General features: G+C 47.0%; 1 protein-coding gene across 6 annotated transcripts in view; it reads left to right on the top strand.

Annotated features, from left to right (window-relative positions):
- The window catches only part of nrxn2b (neurexin 2b), a 1,016,923-nt gene that overhangs the window by 670,335 nt on the left and 320,375 nt on the right, over positions 1-26,213 (top strand). The window contains exons 1-2 of one of the 6 annotated variants that reach the window (XM_031792167.1): positions 11,719-12,573; positions 13,010-13,478. The exons of the other annotated variants lie outside the window; for them this stretch is intronic. Of the exons in view, the coding sequence (XP_031648027.1) occupies positions 13,148-13,478 (331 nt within the window). The 5' untranslated portion in view covers positions 11,719-12,573; positions 13,010-13,147. Of the gene's footprint in view, positions 1-11,718; positions 12,574-13,009; positions 13,479-26,213 lie in introns of those variants that run through there. 6 annotated transcript variants of the gene reach the window in all.

Genomic DNA, 26,213 nt, shown 5'->3' with positions numbered 1-26,213 from the left:
GCAATTTCATGTTTTATCAATGTCAGTATATTAGTTACCTGAGACCAAAACAACACAGCAAACACCCCTACTGAATAATTATTCTGGCAACGTCACACCAGTGGCTATCTCAAATCAAATCAAATCAAATGAAAGTGTATTGGTCAAGTATACAGATTTGCAAATGTTATCGCAGGTGCAGCCAAATGTTGAGTTTTTAGTTCCAACAGTGCAGTAATAATACCTAGCGATGCAAAACAATACGCACATGATCCAAAAAGGAAAAAGAAAGAAATGAAGAAATATCTAAATGAGCAATGTCAGAGTGTATATGTACACTGAGTATACCAAACATTAGGGACACCTTCCTAATATCCCAACACCCTTGAACAGCCTCAATTTGTTAGGCATGGACTCTACAAAAGCTTTCCGCAGGGATGCTGGCCCATGTTGAACCCATTGCTTCCCATTCACCTGGTCAGTCTCTGTCATGGAAAGACCAGGTGCTGTTAGTGTTTTGTACACTCAGTGTATATATGTATATATTCCGGACTCTGACGTTGCAGTGTTTTTTTCCCCTCATCAATCTACACACAATACCCATAATGACAAAGCAAAAACAGTTTTTTTTTAGAAATTTTGGCAAAAATGTATTTTTTTATAATGAAATATCACATTTACATAAGTATTCAGATCCTTTACGCAGTACTTTGTTGAAGCACCATTGGCAGTGATTACAGTCTCAAGTCTTCTTGGGTATGATGCTACAAGCTTGGCACACCTGTATTTGGGGAGTTTCTTCCATTGTTCTCTGCAGATCCTCTCAAGCTCTGTCAGGTTGGATGGGGAGCATTGCTGCACAGCTATTTTCAGGTCTCTCTAGAGATGTTCAATTGGGTTCAAGTCCGGGTTCTGGCTGGGCCATTCGAGGACATTCAGAGAATTGTCGGAGCTCTGCTTTTTATTTATTTTGATTTAACCTTTATGTAACTAGGCAAGTCAGTTAAGAACTAATTCCTATTTACAATGACGGCCTACCCCAGCCAAACCCTTTCTTAACCCGGACGAAGCTGGACCACTCAAGGACATTCAGAGACTTGTCCCCGAAGCCACTCCTGTGTTGTCTTGGCTGTGTGCTTAGGGTTATCGTCCTGTTGAAAGGTGAACCTTTATCCCAGTCTGAGGTCCTGAGTGCTCTGGAGCAGGTTTTCATCAAGGTTCTCTCTGTACTTTGCGCCGTTGATCTTTGCCTCGATCCTGACTAGTCTCCTAGTCCCTGCTGCAGAAAAACATATCCACAGCATGATGCTGCCACCACCGTGCTTCATCATAGAGATGGTGCCAGGTTTCCTCCAGACGTGACACTTGGCATCTAATCCAAATAGTTCAATCTTTGTTTTATTAGTCCAAAAAATCTTGTTTCTCATGGTCTGAGAGTCTTTAGTTGCCTTTTGGCAAACTCCAAGCCGGCTGTCATGTGCCTTTTGCTGAGGAGTGGAATACGTCTGGCCACTCTACCATAACGGTCTAATTGGTGTGAGAGTCTTTAGTTGCCTTTTGGCAAATTCCAAGCCGGCTGTCATGTGCCTTTTACTGAGGAGTGGCTTCCGTCTGGCCACTCTACCATAAAGGCCTAATTGGTGGGGTGCTGCAGAGATGGTTGTCCTTCTGGAAGGTTCTCCCATCTCCACAGAGGAACTGGAGACCTCTGTCCGAGTGATCATCAGGTTCCTGGTCACCTCCCTGACCAAGACCCTTCTCCCCTGATTGTTCTGTTTGGCCGGGCTGCCAGGTCTAGTCTTGGTGGTTCCATACTTCTTCCATTTAAGAATGATGGAGGCCACTGTGTTCTTCGGGACCTTCAATGCTGCAGAAATATGTTGTTACCTTTCCCTGGATCTGTGCCTCGACACAATCCTTTCTCAGAGCTCTACGGACAATCCCTTCGACCTCATGGCTTGGTCTTTGCTCTGACAAGCACTGTCAACTGTACGACCTTATGTAGACAGGTGTGTGCCTCATGTCCAATCAATTGAATTTACCACAGCTGGACTACAATCAAGTAGAAACATGATGGATGATGGATGGAAACAGGATGCATCTGAGCTCACTTTCGAGTCTCATAGCAAAGGGTCTGATTACTTAAATAAGGTATTGTCTTTACAAGACATTTTCAAAAATTCTAAAAACCTGTTTTCACTTTGTCTTCATGGGGTATTGTGTGTAGATTGCTGAGGAAATTATTTTATTTAATCCATTTTAGAATACGGCTGTAGTGCAACAAAATGTGGAAAAAGTCAAGGGGCCTGAATACTTTCTGAAGGCATTGTATATATAATGGTGTATATAGACAGTATGGAAAGTGTATCAATAGAAACTATTTTTTACAGCAGTAGTTACATAACAGGAGCCAAGACCAGAATACAGTATATAGATGTAAAGTGGGTGAAACAGTATGTAAACATTACTAAAGTGACCAGTGTTCAATGACTCTATGTACACAGGGCAGCAGTCTATAAGGTGCAGGGTAGAGTACCTGGTGGTAGCCGGCTAGTAACAGTGACTAAGTTCATGGCAGGTACTGGGCGGAGGCCGGATAGCGGTGACTGTTTAAAAGTCTGTTGGCCTGGAGAATAGAAGATGTTTATCAGTCTCTCGGTCCCGGTTTTGATACACCTGTATCCGTGTAGTGTGGGTTATGCTATAGTAAAGGCTAGCTCTGGGTTCCCTGTTCTTAGTCAAGGTTTTAGCTGGGTTTCTATCCATCCCTAAAGCTCAATTCCCAGACTCCCCGCGCGTAGCGGGCGTCTGCGTGCCAGGCGTGTAACCCAGTCGGACACCTCCAGTGAGGCACCAGGCAGCCTGGCCTTTAACTCTGAAATGCAGATTTTCGGTGCAGCTACTGAGCTTGCTACACTGTCAGAAAGGAGCTCAGGCTGTGGCTCTGCAGGAAATTCATAACAAACCCAATAGTTCTCCTTCCTCTTTTTGTCATTACGTGGGCTCCACATTGATAGGTGATGAGGGATACAGAGAGAAAGTTGAGGGAAATGTTTTTGGCCCCATTGGAAAAAAATAATTGATAAAGGAATGAGTAAGGTGGGGTGTTCTGCTTTGGGCGGTCCAGCTTTCTGATACGGGCCAAGGAAAGCGGATTGTGACCGAACTGAAACTCACAGCTAGTGAATGATAAACTCCTGGACCTGTAAACAACTCGTGGACCTGTTGAAACATTTTCAGGGAGCTTTGAAGTGAGGCTGTGAAAAAAGGAAATTGACCTGGCCTTTTACAGACCGGTTTATAGAAGAGGGGAGGCTCGTTCTGAATTCCCTCTGTCGTGGTGTACTTTGAGCGTCAGTCTTAAACTGCACGGTATTTGACCTGATTACGGAGTAGTCCACCCTTGATTTTGCAGTAAGGCTTCACAGTGTGGATTCTGTATTCAGAACGAGATTAACAGGAGAGGTATGACTGTTACAGAAAGCCTATAAGCCACCTTTTGAAAATTGAACTTTGCAGCCTCATTGGTCCAACACATTTGTCTAAGATCTGGGAATTCAGTCAAAATCGTCTCCTGTGGTATCTATTCGCTAAGAGTTGACTTTCGTCAGATTTTGCAAGGAAGTAAATATGAAAATACCTTCTCAACAAGGATAACTGCAGTTCTCTCCATTGACGAGTCACTCCATTTGGGTACTGAGGCAACTTCTGCTTCGTGAGTCAATGTAACCATCATACCCTTATTTAATAACCTTGGCGTCTGAGCAGAGTCCGTAGATCTAAATGTGTCTTCTGATATTTGAGGCTGTTAGTATTTCCTGTTTCCAATGCCATCGACACGGCGGTAGTATCTGACGCGAATTTAACTCAGTGTGGTGTGCATATCTTTCTCTGAACTCACATGTAGAAAAAGAGCGGAATAGGGAAGGAATTTTCCGTGGACTTCTGTGTTCTGTGTTCATCTCTGTGAAACAGGCCGCGAATCGCCGCTCACCATCTGAAGCCTAAACCGATAGCCACTTCCCATTTATTGAATCTAAAAACCCGGAAAACTTCCGGAGTAGCTTATGTCTTAAATGAGTCGTACTCGACGTTGTTCACTCTCTCTTTCTCTCTCTCCTCACTTGTCTCGCTCTCTTTCTCTCTTTCTCTCCCTCCTCACTTGTCTCGCTCTCTTTCTCTCTTTCTCTCCCTCCTCACTTGTCTCGCTCTCTTTCTCTCTTTCTCTCCCTCCTCACTTGTCTCGCTCTCTTTCTCTCTTTCTCTCCCTCCTCACTTGTCTCGCTCTCTTTCTCTCTTTCTCTCCCTCCTCACTTGTCTCGCTCTCTTTCTCTCTTTCTCTCCCTCCTCACTTGTCTCGCTCTCTTTCGCTCTTTCTCTCCCTCCTCACTTGTCTCGCTCTCTTTCTCTCTTTCTCTCCCTCCTCACTTGTCTCGCTCTCTTTCTCTCTTTCTCTCCCTCCTCACTTGTCTCGCTCTCTTTCTCTCTTTGTCTCCTTCCTCACTTGTCTCGCTCTCTTTCTCTCTTTGTCTCCCTCCTCACTTGTCTCGCTCTCTTTCTCTCTTTGTCTCCTTCCTCACTTGTCTCGCTCTCTTTCTCTCTTTGTCTCCCTCCTCACTTGTCTCGCTCTCTTTCTCTCTTTGTCTCCCTCCTCACTTGTCTCGCTCTCTTTCTCTCTTTCTCTCCCTCCTCGTCTCGCTCTCTTTCTCTCTTTCTCTCCCTCCTCCCTTGTCTCGCTCTCTTTCTCTCCCTCCTCGTCTCGCTCTCTTTCTCTCTTTCTCTCCCTCCTCGTCTCGCTCTCTTTCTCTCTTTCTCTCCCTCCTCGTCTCGCTCTCTTTCTCTCTTTTTCTCCCTCCTCCCTTGTCTCGCTCTCTTTCTCTCCCTCCTCGTCTCGCTCTCTTTCTCTCTTTCTCTCCCTCCTCGACTCGCTCTCTTTCTCTCTTTCTCTCCCTCCTCGTCTCGCTCTCTTTCTCTCTTTCTCTCCCTCCTCCCTTGTCTCGCTTTTTTTCCTGTCCCCCCCTCTCTCTCACTCTCCGCCCTTCTCTCTCTGTCTTCCAGCAGTTATCAGCAGTCCCTCTTCACATATTTTCTGGCAGGGGATAAATTAGATGTGATTCAGTTGGCGTTTTAAACACTGTGGTGTCTCATACCCGAGAGTACTTCAATCTGGTCCTTCGGGAAGCCGCCCCTCTCTCTCTCCATCTCTCTCTTTCTCCCTTTCTCTCTCTCTCTCCATCTCTCTCTCTCCCTTTCTCTCTCTCTCTCCATCCCGCTCTCTCTAGCTGGCAGCATTGTTGAGCCTGCATTGCCCATTGAAATAATATTTTAAATCCTTGTCAAAATAGACTCTCTTTTGTCCTCCTGTGCAGCAGATTACTACCAGCCTGTATTCTTCTGGAATTGCCTTTGCTGCCGCTCACACTCCTAGCCAACCCCTTTCCCATGTACCCCCATTATAATGCTCACAATGGAACGATAGTATAGGAAAGATCCCTTTGGTCACAGTAAAATCTCAAACAGACACACAGACATAAAGTATTATGTGTTGATGTTTAGCGAGATTCTAGGTTGAAGATGACCACGATGACCACGAGATTCTAATATCCCATAACACTTTGCAACAATGGGTCTAGCAATGCTAGTTAGCAACAGCGCCGGTAGTTTTTTGTGATTTGTGACAACGTCTTAACCTGTATATTTACAACCAGGGCTAAATTAGTCCATGGCAGCCATCTTCTGGTCCTGGGTCAGTGGTAGATGGAGCTCCAGGGCCTGGTGGCCCAAGGCTCCACGTTAGGGGCTTCTTCTTGAGTTCACTGCCCAGGGACGGTGAGGGGGAGACGGGGACCATCTGCCTGGGACAGCTGGGTCCACAGCTGGAGGGACAGACAGTGACAGATGACTCACTGTGAAGCATCAGGGTCCAAATATGGATAGATGGCTAGAGGGATGTAAAGGAATTGAGAAAATGAGGGAGAGCGAGAAAGATTAAAGGCTGCCTGTAGTACTTTCATCCTCATGGTGATACGGTGATGGGAGAAATGTGGTTATTCAGGGGAAGGAAATGTTAATATGGGTTTGATATATTTCTCACTGTATCTGATTTAGATAGGTGGGTGTTACATTGGAAGAAAACAAATAGGAGTATGTCGATGAAGGTTATTGGGGAGATAAATAATTGGTCTTTTTCTGAAATTAACAAATGATTCTCTGAGATCTCTGGTGGCTATTGAAGGCAGTTAATGTTCTGATCAGACACTAACGCTGATTCAGCTTCTGAGACTACACCTATTGTGCCCTGGGGAACCCCTCAACCTGAGCTCTTTTAAATATTCAACAGCAAGTCCGGAGTGATAGATGCCAGCTAATGAACAACGTGGAACAATCGCTGGATAACATCAGGGTCTTCTCTCCAAGACATGAAGTGGTTAGATTGTGCCTATATTGCAAATGGGGTTTTATAAAATGGGTTCAAAGAAATGTGCAATCTGATTGGCTGAAAATGGTGCCAGTTGGTTTGCCAGTTATTAAGGCTGGGGTCCCTCTTCCTGCTTCTCTCTGGGCTGTAATCATCATAGTTGAATAAGATGTGTGAAACAGGCAGGCTCCACCATGCGAGACCAGCCACCCCCTCTCTCGTCCTCCCTTTCTACCTACAGCACGCTCACTCTCTGTCTGTCTCCCACTCCTGCCCTCGCCTGTCTGTCTCCTGCTCATGCGTGCGTTATTACATAAAGACGTGTTTATTTATATGATCGCATCATCCTGCGAGCGCTGAGACCAGGAAAGATCATTGGCCTTTGACAAAATTGCTGGATCTGAGAGGTAACCCGATACTGAGCCTTCCTCACAGGTAGTGAGGCCATGATGTTATTAGTGGATTCATTTGACTCTTCTTGTCTTGTAATGAGCTTAGCGATTCTCAATTGTTCTCTCTCTCTCTCATTCCTTCCCTCTTCCCTCTCTCTCCCTCTTTTGTGTCTGACTATGAAGGAGGGGTGTAGTGTGGATGTGTCTGACTATGAAGGAGGGATGTAGTGTGGATGTGTCTGACTATGAAGGAGGGATGTAGTGTGGATGTGTCTGACTATGAAGGAGGGATGTAGTGTGGATGCGTCTGACTATGAAGGAGGGGTGTAGTGTGGATGTGTCTGACTATGAAGGAGGGATGTAGTGTGAATGTGTCTGACTATGAAGGAGGGGTGTAGTGTGGATGTGTCTGACTATGAAGGAGGGGTGTAGTGTGGATGCGTCTGACTATGAAGGAGGGATGTAGTGTGGATGTGTCTGACTATGAAGGAGGGATGTAGTGTGGATGTGTCTGACTATGAAGGAGGTATGTAGTGTGGATGTGTCTGGGTACAGGCAGAAGGGAAGCAATGCAATGGATGTGGGGCTTGTGGAAAACCGATAGATTTTAATTACCCGGCTCCCTGAGAGCAGAATATAAGCGTATGTACATAAACGGTGCAATTAGATTATAGCCCACCGTAAACTGTGTGTCTCTCTCTCTCTATTTTCCCCAGCAGTGATAACATTGTGTCTGCGTTATTATAAACCAATCATTACCGTAGCCAGGTACTCAATCAACTGTATCGAAATAGCCAGAGCTATTTGTAGCTGCGAGCTAATCCATAGCTAGCGACTAGCTAGTATGTCTCCATAGCCGGTTAGCTTTTTGTAAACACAGCGTATAGCCTCATATGTCTTACTGTAAGCGGGCTAGCTACTAGCTAGTCCATGACCATTGCCAGCTAGTTAACTAGTTGCTTAACTGAACCTCACATCGCGTTGCCTTGTGCAACGCTACAGAAAGAATACTGGGCTGTATTGTAACTGATGCTCATTTTTGCATCTTGTTGCTAAACTGACAAATCGAGTGTCTGTGGGTTGCTAGTGTGTTCCATTGTCTGCAGAAGACATAGCTCACAGCTTGAGCTTCTCTACAAAGTTCACTTACATAAGTGGCTAACGTTTGATTCTGAGAAAATGTTATCGAATAGTCCAAATGGGAGCTGGTAGTTAAAAAGGTGATGACTTCCTTTGTGTGTTTACGCCTCCCCTGCTGTGAGCTAAGGGATTCAGTCTGTCCTATTTTCCTGACCTCTTTGGAGAGGTTTCGGCTTTCTCCCTCTTCAGTGTGAAGGACACATTCAAACTGTCCTGTGACTTATCCAGTGGTGCAAAGTACTTCATTAAAAATACTTTAAAGTACAACTGAAGTTGTTTTTTTGTATCTGTACTTTACAATTGATATTTTTGACTACTTTTACTTTTACTTCACTACATTCCTTAAGAAAATATTGTACGTTTTACTCCATACATTTTGCCTGACACCCAAAACTACTTGTTACATTTTGAATGCTTAGCAGGACAGGAAAATGGTCCAATTCACACACTTATCAACCAAACATCCCTGGTCTTCCCTACTGCCTCTGACCTGGCGGATTCACTCAAATTCTTCATTTGTAAATTATGTCTGAATGTTGGAGTGTGCCCCTGGCTTTGTGTAAATAAAAAAACATGAAAATGGTGTCATCTGGTTTGCTTAATATAAGGAATTTGAAATGATTTATACTCTTACTTATGATACTTAAGTATATTTTAATCCAAATATTTGTAGACTTTTACTCAAGTTGTAACGACCGTTGGTGGAGGAAGGTGAGGACCAAGATGCAGCGTGTTAAGTGTTCATCATTATTTTAATAAACTGAACACTAAATACAACAAGGAACAAAAGAAACAACCGAAACAGATCCGTCAGGTGCAAAACACACTAAACAGAAAATAACTACCCACAACCCATAGTGGGAAAACAGGCTGCCTAAGTATGGTTCTCAATCAGAGACAACGATTGACAGCTGCCTCTGATTGGGAACCATACCAGGCCAAAACCAGAAATACAAAACATAGAACAAAAACATAGAAAAAAGAACATAGAACGCCCACCCTAGTCACACCCTGGCCTAACCAAAATAGAGACTAAAGAGCCTCTCTATGGCCAGGGCGTGACACAAGTAGAATTTTACTGGGTGACATTTACTATTACTTGAGTCATTTTCTATTGAAGTATCTTTACTTTTACTCAAGTGTGAGAGTTGGGTACTTGTTCCACCACTGCTCTTCCCCATGTAGATGTGAATTTCCCCACATGTAAACACTGATCTCTCAGGCTTGCTAAATCCCTGCAGTCCTATTGTTATAAGAACACTCCATTACTCCAACACTTTCTCTTCAACAACGCTCTTTGTTGATGCCCCCCGGCCCAACACCCACTGTTTATGGAAGGGATGAGGGAGGGTTGTTAATTATGCGGGTAAGGGAGAATCGTTATTTTTTTTTTTTCAGGATTAGGAGGTAGGGAGAGAGGCGTTTGATCCATCCACCACCAGGAACTGTAATCCTACTTTCTCTCTGACCTCGCTTCCCTTTTTTGTGTGTGTGTGTGTGTGTGTGGGTGGGGGGGTGGGGGGGGGGGGGCTTTGGGGGGGGTGTAGTGAACAGGGGAATACAATAATGCCAGAAGCAGCAAGTGGCTTGCCTGCCTTGCATCACCTAGAAGTGGAGAATAAGGGGGCACGTGAGGATGACACTCTCCTGGGCCTCAGTGTGTGTGTGTTTTTTCTCTCTCAGTCTTTCGGGACATCCAGCAGCAGCTGTAGCAAGCCCATTGTGTATTTCATCATGTTGAGCTACCCCTCACACACCTTTCACCCATCACCTTCGTGGAAACAACACGTCTGTATGGGAGTGTTTTGTCCAGTGTGTGTGTCTGTTGCTTGTATTGTACAAGGACTTCTTATTGTCACATTTTGTCTGTAAGGCGTTTCTCGGGACAAGTTTCTATACGCAATTACATACACAATAGAGGTTTTTTTCCTTCTGGCTAACACAGTTCTACCTCCCTTTTTAGCACAAAGCCGCGAAGCGAAGTCTTCCACCTCTTTGCATTTTGGAGATACTCTGCCTAGACTAGCGTTAACTGCTGATCCACTATAGACGGCACAGGCCCACCTTTAAGCCACAGCCGGCAGGCTGAGGGGCCAGGTGAATTGTGACATGCTCCCTTGGTTCCACACCTGCCAGCTCCAGACAGGTGCCTGGGTCAGGCCCATATCCGAGCTCACCCTGGCCCGGGTGTCCAACTTCCATCACCCTGATAGCCCCTGGTGTGCCTCTTCCTGTCACTGTTAGGCGAGCCCACCGGGTAATGGCTGCTGGGGGGGCTGTGTGTTTGTGCTCATGTGAGAGTGTGTATCTGAATGATGGTGTGGCCCTGTCCTCCTGTCACAGGGGGAAGAGTGGTGCCGTCTGCTTCTGTTTGCCCATTTTTCAAGCACGCTCCTTTCAGAGAAGCGAGGCGGTCGCAACTGAAAACTCCATCAGCCGTGATTTATCTGGTATGCGATCTCTCTCTCTCTCTCTCTCTCTCTCTCTCTCTCCCTCCCTGTGTTCATTCGCTCTCTGTCTCTCTCTCTCTGTCTCTCTCTCTCACCCTCTCTCACCCTCTCTCTCTCTCTCTCTCCCTCCCTGTGTTCATTCGCTCTCTGTCTCTCTCTGTCTCTCTCTGTCTCTCTCTCTATCTCTCTCTCTCTCTCTCTCTCTCTCTGTCTCTCTCTCACCCTCCCTCTCTCTCTCTCTCTCTCTCTCTCTCTCTCTCTCTCTCTCTCTCCCTCCATGTGTTCATTCGCTCTCTGTCTCTCTCTCTGTCTCTCTCTCTCTCACCCTCTCTCACCCTCTCTCTCTCTCTCTCTCCCTCCCTGTGTTCATTCGCTCTCTCTCTCTGTCTCTCTCCCTCCCTGTGTTCATTCGCTCTCTCTCTCTGTCTCTCTCTCTCTGTCTCTCTCTCTCTCTCTCTCTCTCTCTCCCTCCCTGTGTTCATTCGCTCTCTGTCTCTCCCTCTTCCCCTCTCTTGGTCCTCCCTTCTGTCTGTCATCCATTTATCTCACTGAGCTCCAGCTTTCTGTGCCTTTCCCTCCTACCTCTCTCTCTCTCTCTCTCTCACTCCACATCCCTCTCTTTCTGCCTCTCGTCGTTACCTCTCCACCTTGCTACCCTGGCCTCGTATGATAGTGATAGCAGAGAAAGAGCAGTGGAGGAAAAGACAAGACAAATGAGAGTGGAATATTCAGTGCTAGGGGATGTGAGATGTGTTTGGAGTGTAGAGGGAATTGAAAGGATACAACAGGGAGTACAGAGGGGAGGATGAAATGAACGAGGGGAGGGTGAGTGACAGTGTGCCGTATCCTCACACCGATGAGGGGGAAAAAAAGAGGTCCCTCAATTCATTTGCTAGACCCTTTAATGATTTATCACCAGTGACCAACCGGGTCTCGCCCTCTTTGTGTGTGTGTGTGAATGTTGTTTTTTTCACCCGCATGCACGTGTTCATTCATTATTCCTAAATGACAAAAATACCCTCTCTGACTCCTGCTGCTGTGTTGCTATTACAGTGAATTTGGAAGTAGAATCCCCCCCCCCCCCCAACAGTCCACCAAGCTGTTATTTACTGGGCGAGAGCCCGTACATTGGCGACAAATCTGTGGCTTCACTCTATTTGTGTGCTGTATGTGCATACACAAGCATGTGTTCCTGCTACCCATCCTCCCTCCCTGCCTCTCTCTCCCTCTCTCTCTCCCTCCCTCCCTCCCTCCCTCCCTCCCTCCCTCCCTCCCTCCCTCCCCTCTCGCTCTCTCGCTCACACTCTCTCTCCGCGTCTGTTTGCCTCTATCTATCTTAGTCTCCGGCTGCGCTTTCAAGGAGAGTGGAGTGCGTCCAACTTCCCTTGCTCCATTTCTACCGTTTCTGTTTTCCCTTGCCCCTTGTCCATCCCCGGCGTACGCAGACGTCCTGCCTTTAGACCGCTGGATCAGGAGAGTCTCATGGAAGGAAGGAGGGGAAGGATGCTCTCGCTACTGCAGCCCCTGTTTCAATTAGCATGAATTTCACAGCAGTGGCGTCGGTCCGAACAAGCCAGCCAGCAGCCTGTGCCGGATTGGAGCTTCTTCCTCAGACCAGCGTCTGGGAATCCACTGACTGAGAGGGAGAGACCCGGGAATCTCTTTCCATCGAAAAAGGACGTAAAAAGGAAAAGGATACTGTGTGATATTGAGTGGGAAGGAGACTAGGGGGATTTTTAAGGATCGGTACGCTGAGATGCTTTTCCGTGCTGGAGGGGAATACGGATCACTTGGATGGTCTCTGTGTGTTTGGGTGTGATTCTACTGCCTCTGAATCTGTATCCGCGCCGCTCTCCACCCTAGCTCGGTTCTCTCCCGGAGGGAAGAGGGATTGCGAGTGTCTATAGTTGTTGGGAATACTCGCTTCTGCTTTGTCTCTTTCTCTGCCCTGCGCTCGTTTTCTTGTTTTTCCACATCTCCGCTCTACGCTTTCGTTCCTTCAAGAGATTTTGAAAAGCCTGGAAGCTGGATTCAGCTGCACCTCCATCGTCTTGGCACTGTTCTAGCCCTCTCTCCATCACTCTCTCCCTTTTTTGCCTTTTGTTTTCTGATGTGAGAGGTTTCATCCAGCAAACTGTGGGGATGGTGGTCGTTTTTTTAACCACACCGAGGGCTCAGGCTCTGGATCGAGAAGGTTTGTAGCGCTTTCACAAAGCAGTGGAAAACTTCAGTTCTATTGACAGCAGACAGGGTTATTGAGTTATAGGTGAGGAATATATTTGTGTTGATTAGTCATTTAGTTTTACAGATGGAAGCATTTAAAAAAATATATAATCTGTGTTCCCCTGATTTATCAGTTGCTGTTTAGGCTTCCACCACTAGTAGTAGTTTGTTTTGTGGTGTTTAGCAGGGTGCCTTAATAAAAATCCTTAGTCGGCAGTGGGGGGGGGGGTCGTTTTTTTGGGGGGGTGCTGTTGTTTTTGGAGATTCGTTTTTTGGGGGCTCTGGGGGATTGCGTAGGAATAGAGAATAGGCTCCAGGGAGGATTTAGCCGTAGGATTTTTTCTTCTTACTCCTTTTTGGAAGGATTTCAGTATTTATTTTCCCTGAACATACCTTTTTTCCTGCAGTGTTTTTGGGATCATCGTCTTCGGGAGGAGGATCGTGTTTATTTTTTTCATCCTCTGCTGATTTTAGGGTTTTACAAATATATATATTTTTGCCCCACACTGGCAAGCCGGGGATCATGGGCCCTGGGTCCATCTGAGATGTCATCTTCCTGTTCCTGTCGCGCGGAAGGAAGTTGGAGGGGCATGCTGCTCCCATTGAGCTACGCCCCCGTGCTTCGGTCGGTCCTGGAGGTGGGCGGAGGGCTGCTGCTAGTGCAGCGGCCCGTGGCGCCCCTGGTGTGGGCCAGCCCGGCCTGCCTGTTCCGGCTGGTGGTCTCCCTGGCCCTGCTGGCCTTCCCCTGCCCTGCTGTGGCCGCCCGCGTCTCCTCCAGCCTCAGCACCACCCACCACGTCCACCACTTCCACAACAAGCATGGAACTGTGCCCATCGCCATCAACAGGATGCCCTTTCTCACACGTGGGGGCCACGGTAAGGTCCAAACTCCCTTATTTTACTCGTAAACGGTCCCTTTCGCTATCTGGCAAGCTAATGGTTGATGGATCGATGAATCATGCCGGTAAGAGTGTGTGATGTGTGGAATTATGATTTGGACTATGGAGGTTAATGAAGCGTAGTAGTCTTGAAGGGGGTTGATTTGTGGTTGGAGAGGAGGTGGTCCGGCTTGAGACCATGAGTCAAGCCAAGTGGCTCATCCATCTATTGATCCTGGTTCATCCACACAAAGGCAGAGGGCTTCAACAGGGCAACCCACCTCATTTGCTACAGGTCCCCGCTGGCCAAACTCTGATTAATGGCTCCGGATCCTGTGCATCCTCAGACAACAGGGCCCTAATGCACATGTTTTACATGTGGTCGGCCATTTTAGATCCACGCTTGTGACCAATGCAGATTCATGTAATCATAACGCATAGCGCAACTGTTGACACACAATGGCTGGGTTTTAATGTCCTTGACATTATGGCTGAGTTTTAAGGTCTTTGAGATTGTGTTCTGCAGTATGTATTCATTATGGTGTATTCTGTGTCCTGGGTTTTCCATTTTAAAATGGACTCAACATCTTCACTGTGCTCTATAAATGCTTTTGGCTGCTTCTCTGTTGGTTGCTGCAGTTTCTTCTGCTGGAGTTTTCTTTTTAAAAATCCCTTTTCCCCTTCCCCTTTCCCAACCTTCATCACAGAGAATTCCCAGCGTTCTGGTTAACTCGACATCTTCACGTGTTCCGCTGTCCATATCATTCACTTCAGTCCACTTAGTTTCAGTCCGTGTGCTTGGCGGCGTCGCCCTCCCTCCGTTTAGCCGCAATCTGTGTCAATCAAGACGGTGTCAGACGGAGGAGAGCAGCGCACGTAGGCCGCGGCAGTCAATTGGCCGAGCCTGCGCCGCTATCGACGTTATTGGCTTTCTGCATCTTCCCTGTGCTCAGTACCGCATTGAATTTCTGACTTTTCACATCCTCTGCCCGAGCCGTTGAGCGCGATATGCCAACTGTCTCTCGGGCCAAATGCCAGTCTGGAACACAATAGAGCTTCCAATAGAGTCTGAAAAGATGTGGGGAAATAACACTTGCTTTTTCCAATAAAGGGTTGATGAATGATGTTTGCTTGTAATGACCTGGCTGGAAACATGCATGCATGCACGCACACACACACACACACACACACACACACACACACACACACACACACACACACGCACACACCGTTCTAAAATGGCAGCTGAAACCCTGGCTGCCCTGTTCTATTCACTATTTAGTTATTTCTTTCACCCTCTAGCTTTGGTAATTGGATTGCACTTCTCTTGCATTTCAAGTTGCTTAACTATTTACATACTGTAATGAGCATTAAAAGGCTTCTCAGGCTTTCTCTGTGGATTTGCGGCTGTCCGGTGATATCGGACCCTTAAGAGAAATGGGGTATTCGTTTGGTTAAAGTGAAAGAATGGGAAGAGAAAGGAAGAGCCTGTGGTTCAAGGCATATGACACTGACCACGTGTCTATGCTGATTGTCCTACGGCCAAGGTTGTTTCTGTCTCCCGTTCACATTGGCATACGGCAGTGAAGTGCACAATGCATAGAACCCATTGAACAGTCCCTTATGGCTTTTAGTGGTTACTCGTTGCCCGCCCACATGATACCCAGCTTCGTCTGACAACTTGGGTGTCTTTTTAAAATTATTATTCAGAGCAGCGTGTGTTCATCACCGATTCCATTTCATGTGAAAAGACATCACGCATGCTCTTGCATATCACTCCAATGGAGAGACTCCATTTCAGTCGCTCTCTAAATAAGCCATCCAAGTCCAGACTCACGGCCCTCTATATCAAGTGCCAGCCCTCGTTTCGGTCAACCATGTGCCCCCCCCCCCCCCCCCCCCCCCCCATGTGCCCCCCCCCCCCCCCCCCCCCCCCCCCCCCCCCCCCCCCCCCCCCCATTAGAAACCTTATGAACGTTTTCTGCTCGATAAGATCTCCTTAAGACTATGACCTATGACAGGAATGGGCTACTTTGATGGGGGAGGGACCGCAGTGGCTCACGGATCTGTGTACCACGAGGCATGGAGAAAATGTTGCCATTTTATTTTTTTAAATGCTGCAATTCTACATGTTTTGTCAAGGGGCGGAGAGAAGAAGTTGCTATTTTATAACTCATTTCATGTAATTCTACAAATGCTGCCACAGGGCGGAGAGAAATGTTTGCAGCCTTTAATATGATATCTGAGCGAGAGCGACTAATAGCATCAATGGATGACCATGATTAGGCCTAGTACAAGTTTAGATAGCTGGCCGCGAGACTAATTTACCCATCTAATTTACCCAATTTACTCCCCCCCCCCTCAAAAAGGCAGTTGACTCTCGGAGCGCTGCTAAAGGCCTCATATTGTATTCTGCCTGCTGGGGGTGTCATTACTCTGTTTCTGTCAGCCCCGTCGTCTCCTCCTGAAAGGATACTGCAGGGACAGAGCCACCGGCGAGAGCTTGTGATGCAAACAACAGTGGAGAAATGGATTGGATCATTTTAATAGGAGATTCCTTAACCTTTTGGTACATAGTAGGTACTGTTAAGCCGTGGCTGGGAGTTGTTTGCCTAACATTCGGTTGGTGGGATATTGGCATATCGTTCCCAATTGGGATTTGGATCCTAGTATGCATGCTAATGTGCCTGTACATGTACATCTGACACTCGAGTGTATGAATAACTGCTTCACAGTGATTGAGTATTAGCCAGGTTTGTTTGGTCGAGCCACTCTTAGTGCCAGGCAGAGTGGAGAGGCCACTGTTTGTCCTGTTATCCTGCCTGATTAACGACTGCCACCGTCCGCCACGACACCACTATTATGATGGATGCTGAATGGAAAGGCGCCTGTTTGCAGGGCCCCCATCGCCAATCGCCCGCCGCCACCGATGCCCCACTCTCAGCCTGTCTATATGAAAAGCAATTCATTATGGCCTATTCAAGCCAGTGTGATTTCTTCTGCACTGCTTCTGATTGAAGGTAATTGAAGAGCCCCCCCTCCCGACCATGCTTCTCCCTTCGTGTTTGTCATTTCAAACCGCTTTCTCTCTCTCCTCACTCCGGTATTACCCAGAAGCACTCAGTCTGCGGCTGGTTCGACTTGACACTGGCTCTTTCTTCCCTCCCACGTATGGTATATATTTAATCCATGTTGACGGTTTCATCTCACACCGGGCCTCCTTTGGGGCTGGCAAAACATAGCCTCAGCGCTCGCAGGCCAACCAAAACCTATTTAGCAGCGTCGTTATGTCACAGCAAAGAACGTGCTCTGCCGTCTTACGGAGGAGCCTCGCGAAATCACTGGGATGACAATTTCTCATGAATGCCTTTGTCCGTTCCGTTGTTATATCACTAAGGCTCTTTTGAAGGAAGCTGCGGTATACTTATATGAACAGTGCACGCATTCTCTGATGCGCGGCTTGGATGAGCTTCTTGTCTTACTGAGTCGGTGCTTATTTCTCTTCACTCTAATTATGAAAACACTTAACGTAAACTCACCACAGATCAATGACACTGCAGTAGCTTTGTTGATGCAGTATGTCGGACCTCATTCGTTCCTCACACACACACACACACACACACACACACACACACACACACACACACACACACACACACACACACACACACACACACACACACACATACATGCTACTCACACCTACCCTAGCTCTTTGGAATGAAAGCGGGCAAGGCAAGGGGACTGTTTGCCCTGCAGCATAATCCATACCTGCACACGCTGCTGCATTGGGCTGACGGGATTAACATCCTAATTCTAAACTCCGACCGTGTTTGTTGTTTGTGATGGAGACATTCCAGGAGATTTCATCTCTGGATATTAAATGTGTGTGTGTGTGTGTGTGTGTGTGTGTGTGTGTGTGTGTGTGTGTGTGTGTGTGTGTAATGGGTGTTTGGATCTGAGATGTGGCCTTGCAACTTCCCCCTGCGACTTGAATGGAGGTTCATGAATATCACTGTCGCCGGCGTCCATCATTCCGGATTAGCAAGAACTGGATGTGCCGTTTGAAATGGAAGCCGTGTGTGTAAAAGGAAACGGGGGAGGACATGTATAACCTCACACAATCTCTGGATTCAGCCTATAGTTAGACATGAACAAGGTATAGAGTCCTCTCAACACATTTGAATGATATTGTCTTTATTAGCTGTGTGTGTGTGTGTGTGTGTGTGTGTGTGTGTGTGTGTGTGTGTGTGTGTGTGTGTGTGTGTGTGTGTGTGTGTGTGTGTGTGTGTGTGTGTGTGTGTGTGTGTGTGTGTGTGTGTGTGTGTGTGTGTGTGTGTGTGTGTGTGTGCGAGAGCTTCCACCACTGTGGGTGTTTGGATCTGAGATGTGGCCAAGGGAGCTGCTTCTCCTTCAGTCTGAGTGGCAAATCTCCTTCATTCAAGGCCAATCACGAGAAGCAACGGAGAGGAAAGCTGGCTCGCTAGCAACACAAACATCCAAAACACCTTGCTTTTCTTTCCCCATTTACCACAAGGATATCCATGGCAGCATTACTCTTGCATACATTATGACAATATACCATTGCAGCCTTTATATTAATAGGCAGAGAGAGTGTTACCTGGTTATACAACAGCCTTGAATCCCTAGCTATATTCAGGACCAGGACAATAGTTCATTCTGCTTGTGTGATCTCTGTTATTGTGTTTCACAGAGGAGGGAGAGGTCTCATACATTTCTCCCTGTGGGCACCGCGTCCCCATGGCAACCCTCCTCCAGGTGCCCTTGAATTAAGTGCCGCCACAGAGGAGCCAACTCCCCCTCTGACCGCCATCCCCCATACACACACAAACCCCTGAGGCTGCCCCGCCCACCCCCACCACCCCCACCCCACCCCCTCTGACGCTGTCAATATGTCTTTCCCCTAGAGCACCTTTATATTTTCCTCTCTCCCAGCAGCTTTCTCCTTGTATACCTACCTGTACGTACGCTTGGAATATGTCTTTATCTTGATGTCTCTAGTTCTCGTTATCTTCTCTCTCCCTCTCTCTTGTCTTACTATTCTTCATCTCTCACTCTCTACTCCTCCCTTTGTTCAATTCTATACCTCTCAGCCTCTACTCTGCTCATTACTTATATCTCTCTCCCTCTCTCCCTTCAATTCCTCCCTTTCTGCTCAATACAATAGCCTCCGTTGCGGAGCGTTGAGCTCAGGGGATACCTGGGGGAGTGCCTGCTGTTTGACTACAGTGTTAGCGTTTGACAGCAGCGATGTTTGCTTACGGGCACCCCATGCATGCTGATGACCCAGCAGTGCTTCGAGGCAGGCAGTACCGAGGTTAGAGCAACCCCAGCTCTGTGCGCTCATCCTGGGGGAGAACTCGGGGGCCGCGGCCCCTACGGCTGGCCCTGTTGTCACAGCTCCTAGTGATAATGAAAAGGAGAGGCGTTTGATATTATCTCTGTGGTGACACCACTGTGTGAGGTCAGGGTGGAGGGGACAGTGAGCTTAGCCCATAGGGACAAGAGGCACGGCCCTACTTTTAAGAAGGCTGGCATTAGTATTCTCGATTCTATTCTACTCATCGCTCTGCAGGGCAGAGGCATACACACACAATCAGACACACAGACACACAGACACACACAAAGTGGCAGAGGAGGAGAAAGGACACCTCCTGGCTATTCCAGATAAGGTTCGTCTGTTTGACATTTGCAGCCTTTTTTGTTGTTGTCTCTCTGTCCACCTGACCAATTGTGTCTTTGAAAGAGGGTAACACAAAGCCAAGGCTGTCAAAGCGAGCCGTTCCAAATGCTGCCAAGTGTGTAAACGGACGTGTCATCTGTTCATTCAACTAGATTGGCATATTATGCACAATACTTGTTTGAAGTAGCACAACTTGTTAACTGAATTGGTTCTTGACCCAGCCACTTTGGTTTGGCTCGTGAGCCCTTTAGCCCCAAGTGGACCTTTTTGTGAGTGTGTTATTAGGCTGTGGGTGTTCAAGTAGCACTTGATGAGTACACTTAGTGTACACCACCGGGTGTGTGCTACCTCAACCCTTCTAATGGTCCTCCGCAGTACACTCATTATCCATGCAGTCAACACTCACTACAGCTGGCATATGCACACATACTGTAGAGTGTGATACTCTGCAGGTCCTCAGTATACCGTGTGTGTTTCAAGTTTTTATTGTCACGCGCACAAGTACAGTGAAATGCCTTTTCTTGCAAAGCTCCTTTCCCAACAATGGAGTGATTCATGTCAGTAGTACTACTAAATAAAGTGAAGCAGAACAACAGCAATTGAGAAATAGAAATGAGCAGCACAGGAGAAGTCAGTAAGTTATATACAGGGTCAGTTCCAGTACCATATGTACAATGCCAGAGTTATAGAGGTAGATATGTATAGGGTTAAAGTGACTAGGCATCAGGATAAAATATTTGTGTGTCCTTGTCATGTAAGTATGTACAGTATGTGGATCTCGTAGCAAATGTCAGTGAATGTGTTTTCCGGTGTTGTCCGCTTCATGCTCTTGTTCTAGCTTGCCGCAGTTTGGCAGCGCCTTTTTGTTAATGTTGTGGGTGAGGTCAGGTACTTAGCAACCACAGCCCCGCAATCAACAGTAAATACTAGGCCAGGCTTGACAGACAGGGACCATGATTATGGTTGCAACCAGGAATTACAGCATAATAGGAAGATGTTTTGACCTACGCCATCTTCTCGGCCCTTTCCAACTAAATCAAATCAAATCAAATTTATTTATATAGCCCTTCGTACATCAGCTGATATCTCAAAGTGCTGTACAGAAACCCAGCCTAAAACCCCAAACAGAAAGCAATGCAGGTGTAGAAGCACGGTGGCTAGGAAAAACTCCCTAGAAAGGCCAATACCTAGGAAGAAACCTAGAGAGGAACCAGGCTAAGTGGGGTGGCCAGTCCTCTTCTGGCTGTGCCGGGTGGAGATTATAACAGAACATGGCCAAGATGTTCAAATGTTCATAAATGACCAGCATGGTCGAATAATAAGGCAGAACAGTTGAAACTGGAGCAGCAGCATGGCCAGGTGGACTGGGGACAGCAAGGAGTCATCATGTCAGGTAGTCCTGGGGCATGGTCCTAGGGCTCAGGTCAGTTGAAACTGGAACAGCAGCATGGCCAGGTGGACTGGGGACAGCAAGGAGTCATCATGTCAGGTAGTCCTGGGGCATGGTCCTAGGGCTCAGGTCCTCCGAGAGAGAGAAAGAAAGAGAGAAGGAGAGAATTAGAGAACGCACACTTAGATTCACACAGGACACCGAATAGGACAGGAGAAGTACTCCAGATATAACAAACTGACCCCAGCCCCCCGACACATAAACTACTGCAGCATAAATACTGGAGGCTGAGACATAGACTAGATATGTTTGTCATCTCATGGTAAATACCAAGGCTGACATTGTTTATTTTGTCAAACTGGTCTACTCTCTATTGACCGCCTGTGGTGTACGTTGGACTGACTCGAACGCCATCGCAACGAGTCCTTGTCACGAGACCGAACAGAAGGTCTGCGTTCGGCGACACATCGTCAACAACCCAAGCAGCTCTGTCTAGAGTCTAGACTGTGGCTATCTATCTAGCTAGCGCTTCCATTTGAATTGATTTCCCCTGTTTCTCTTTCGTTCTTTCACATTACGCCTGACAGGACATAAGGTGTCGTACACCCCCACAGGGAACGGAGAATGCCTGCAGCTGCCAGACATACCCATTCATAGCTTTTCTATTACAGCCAGGAAGTGAGTGAAAGAGGCGAAGAGAAAGCACTTTGCCCGGCGGAGGTGCTAAGGATCCTCCGAGACAACGCTTTGATCAATGCCCTGCTCAACGAGCGCCGCCGCCGTTCACTGGCTACTCGTCATGTCATTCTTTGGCGCCGCTGAATGGAAATAGCTTTCAGATTGTTATTATTTGCAACGGGCACACTCGTCTTTTTGGGTCGGAATAGGTGAATTTGACACCCGCTCTACATGCAAACACACACACACACACTATTATGAGTGATAGGACTTCATGTATTCATGCATTTATGGACCTCACTGATCACCTTTTCCAATGACAATCAAAACAGTCTTCTATGTGTTGCCGACATGATCACGTGATGAGGTAGCCCAGCCTGCGATCTTTAAAATCAGCGTCTGCCAATTGGCCCAAGAGGGAATTTCCTCTTTGCCTAAGACGTTTGTTGCTTTCCTGGGAGATCCGGGTTCATATTCCATGTGTTACATATGTCATGATGGCCCATGATGTATTCTCTGGATCATTCAATTTGACCTATTACACCGCGTTCATCAGTCACAGTTGTGGCCGTAAAAGCACTACACTTTCTCCAAAAAAGCACCATGGTGAGGGATGGCAGTGTCAAAATGGCTGACTTTCTAGAAAGTATCTTCTCTGTAGATTCCCCAATGGCGAACTGCCGCTTGGGCACCATGCATGGCTCTTTGTGGAAATTCATTTTTAGGGGGTGGTGGACATGTTTGGCCTGGAAGTGTGGGGCCATGGCAGCCCATTTCTCAGCATCCCCTTCTCGGGCAAAGTACATGAAAGCAGCACCGCCAAGCGCAGGGAGGTGGCAGAGGGAGAGGAGATCGAGCCCAGCGCCGCCTCTCGCTTTTGTAGTGCACCAGGCCGAGTGTGTCGGCGTTGAGAAGCGAGGGTTGAATCTTCAGAGGGCGCAGTGGTGTAGGCATAAATGATTTATCCGGCTAGATATTAAAGCTACCGCGAATCGGGCCTAGCGCCGAGGATTTGCGTCTCTGCTGGGACCCCTCATCATTAATAAACAAAGTGGCTTATATTATGCATGACTGCTGCTTTGAAAAGGGTCCTCCCCTTCCCCAAGGCTGGAGGGTTTAGGAGCTGACTACTAGGACGGCTTCATCAGCTACTGTTACTATTCTTACTTTCATCCCAATCTCTTATTTCTCTCTCTCTCTCTCGGTCCTTTTGATCACAGTCCCCCCCCCCCCCATTTTTTTCTAAAGCTTCTCTGGTTTAAAAAAAACAAAAACAAATCCCAGACGTTGTTGTTGTCACACTTTCATTATTTGTCTTAGCTGCTGTTATATTTGTCAACTTCACAGGAGAGCAGCTTTTTAGGGATCCAGCTGAGTCCCCAGCCAAAACAGGCTTAGAGAGACATACTAACCATGTGCTCAGTGCTAGACGACAACACTGAGGGGACCAGGGTTAGGTCGTGAACCTTGTTTAGCATGCGGGAGACGAGCTCCACTTTGGGCTGGAAATCGTAGAAGAAATCTTAGTCTTTGCTCTCGGTCCAAAATGTTGCTAGTCATACGATGCGGCGGACTTTGATGTGCTGTTTTTTCTTTTTAAATGTGTGCTGTGTAGTTATTCCTAAGGGGATAGGCTGACACATTCCCAAACAGATAAAGGAGGGAGCGATGAAATGTAAAAAGAAAGATGCGTGGTATGAAATACTCATGGCGAGAAGCTGCTGCTTGACCATATAGTACCATACATGGTAAATGTCTTTTATTCTGGTGTCCTTATAGGCCTTAAATGGGGTTTGAAGGCCTAGTGGGATCTGACCTCTTTGACAAAATATACTTAAAAGAATGGGGACTCTCTCTCTCTTATGATTCTGCATTTACTGGGTAGGAAATTACATCCATGTGTTTTCGGGGTAGTAATGTTCATAAATGACGCGAGATTTCCTTGACTGCGTGCTCAAGGGGGGAAAAATGGGATGCCGGTCGGGATTTGCCCTTGGGGTTCGTTTTTTCAGGTGGTTGGTATTGGGAGACCATGGCGCTGGATATGATATTGGCTAAATGAAGCATTTTTAGAATGAAGAATCCCTTTGTGATACAGGTTTCTCAGTTTAATTATAGTACGGTATTTAGCTGGTATAGATGGGGTGTATATAGTGTATATTTGAGTTTTGATTGACAGGTGTCAGTCTCATGTCAGTACGTCATAGCGAGCCAACATTACCTTTCTACAGTTTTCTGTGAAACACCACCACAGAGAGACAGGTAACCTAGAAATAAGAAATAGACAGACAACATCCCCTATTGCTTCACTCACACAAAGTCTCACACACACACACACACACACACACACAACACAGACACACAAACGTTTATGAGACACACACACATACATAAACACGCACACGCAGTGCACAGCCACAAATTCGTAGCTGAACAAGGGACGTGGATACAAAAACATCAAAGACCTTCGCTTCTCTGTCTGACACATCTGTGTCAGGGCTCTGATGACTGACAGTCAGTCTCTGAATCCATCACACTGAAAATCCCCTCGTTCGCTGATGCTAATGTGCCAGCAACTCATTTGCACTGCACACTGGGCTCAAATCGTAGGAAGGAAGAAAGGGATAGAGGGACATGGAGGAGAAGAAGAAGAGGGGATAGATTAATTGAGGAAGCAGAGGAAGGAAGGGATATGCGTGGGAGGTGGGGAACGAGGGAGGACGGGAGAGGGAAGGATGCAGAGAGAAAGATGAAGCTGGCAGTGCATTGTTTCAAGCCACCTAGCTCATCCTCTCACATACAGAACGGTCTGACACATTTAACACTCCCTGAGATCCAAAGGACTCTGCACAGGTGAAACACGGGAACATAACCAGAGATGGGCTCCGCTCCATTCTTCTCCTATCCCCGGTCCATCACTCAACTAAGTTAGGGGAGGAAAGCCCCACACGGCCCCACCGTACTAGACCACAGAGCCCACTGCGTCAGCCTCTTCCCTCAGAGCTCCACTCCATCGCTCCACCGATCAGGAGACTATATCTGGGCGGAGTGCTTCGATTGTTCCCTTTCTGTCAGGCACTGGTCTATAAAGCTGTGGTGATGAAAATGCTATTCATCAGTAGAGCACATTTAGATAATGCGTAAAGCATCGACCATGTAGCCAACTTGGAGACCCCTCCCCCCCCCCCCAACACACACACACACTGACTGCTAAAGCTGTTGTGGATATAGACAGTGTATCGGCATGTGATGCTTAGGGCTGGCACAATTACCGTGTAACCGACGGTTATGGATAAAGACCGTCATGAAAATAAAATACAATATATAGCAGCCTAACAGCACAAGTGATACCGATAACTCGGGCGGCTGTAAAATAAGTTGATGCTGCATCACGCGTGTCAAACTCATTCCACCGAGTGTCTGCGGATTTTTGCTTCTCCCTTGTACTTGATTGTTGAAATAAGGTCAGTAATTAGTAAGGAACTCCCCTCACCTGGTTGTCTAGGTCTTAAACAAAAACCTACAGACCTACAGTCAGAACATCTGCTGTCTCAGCCACTGCCAGTCACCATGGGTGTACCCCAAAGCTCGATCCTAGGCCCCACGCTCTTCTGAATTTACATCAACAACATAGCTCAGGCAGTAGAAGGCTCTCTCATCCATTTATTTGCAGATGATACAGTCTTATACACAACTGGCCCCTCCCCTGATTTAGTGTTAAACGCTCTACAACATAGCTTTCTTAGTGTCCAACAAGCTTTCTCTGCCCTTAACCTTGTTCTGAACACCTCCAAAACAAAGGTAATATGGTTTGGTAAGAAGAATGCCCCTCTCCCCACAGGTGTGATTACTACTTCTGAGGGTTTGGAGCTTGAGGTAGTCATCTCATACAAGTACTTGGGAGTATGGCTAGATGGTACACTGTCCTTCTCTCAGCACATTTCAAAGCTGCAGGCTAAAGTTAAATCTAGACTGGTTTCCTCTATCGTAATCGCTCCTCTTTCACCCCAGCTGCCAAACTAACCCTGATTCAGATGACCATCCTACCCATGCTAGATTATGGAGATGTAATTTATAGATCAGAAGGGTGCTCTCGAGCGGCTAGATGATCTTTTCCATTCGGCCATCAGATTTGCCACCAATGCTACTTATAGGACACATCACTGCCCTCTACACTCTTCTGTAAACTGGTCATGTCTGTATACCCGTCGCAAGACCTACTGGTTGATGCTTATTTATAAAACCCTTAGGCCTCACTCCCCCCTATCTGAGATATCTACTGTAGCCCTCATCCTCCACATAAAACACCCATTCTGCCAGTCACATTCTGTTAAAGGTCCACAAAGCACACACATTCCTGGGTCGCTCGTCTTCTCAGTTCGCTGCAGCTAGCAACTGGAACGAGCTGCAACAAACACTCGAACTGGACAGTTTTATCTCTTCATTCAAAGACTCAATCTTGGACACTCTAACTGACAGTTGTGGCTGCTTTGTGTGATGCATTGTTGTCTCTATCTTCTTGCCCTTTGTGCTGTTGTCTGTGCCCAACAATGTTTGTACCCTGTTTTGTGCTGCTACCATGTTGTGCTGCTGCCATGTTGTGTTGCTACCATGCTGTGTTGTCATGTGCTGCTGCCATGCTATGTTGTCGTCTAAGGTCTCTCTTTATGTAGTGTGTTGTCTCTCTTGTTGTGATGTGTGTTTTGTCCTATATTTTTATTTAATTCATTTGTAATTTTATTCCCAGCCCCCGACCCGCAGGACGCTTTTTGCCTCTTGTCAGGCCATCATTGTAAATAAGAATTTGTTCCTAACTGACTTGCCTGGTTAAATAAAAAATGTATTGAAAAAAAATTACACTAGGCCCTCCTTGGAATGAGCTTGACACCCCTACTGTGTCATGATGCTACGGGCACCGCATGCTGATGACTCCGCAGCGCTTCCAGGCAGGCAGCACCGAG

The sequence above is a fragment of the Oncorhynchus kisutch genome, linkage group LG16, assembly GCF_002021735.2.
Source record: "Oncorhynchus kisutch isolate 150728-3 linkage group LG16, Okis_V2, whole genome shotgun sequence".
Taxonomy (NCBI): domain Eukaryota; kingdom Metazoa; phylum Chordata; class Actinopteri; order Salmoniformes; family Salmonidae; genus Oncorhynchus; species Oncorhynchus kisutch.
This window is presented reverse-complemented; position numbering and strand designations above follow the sequence as displayed.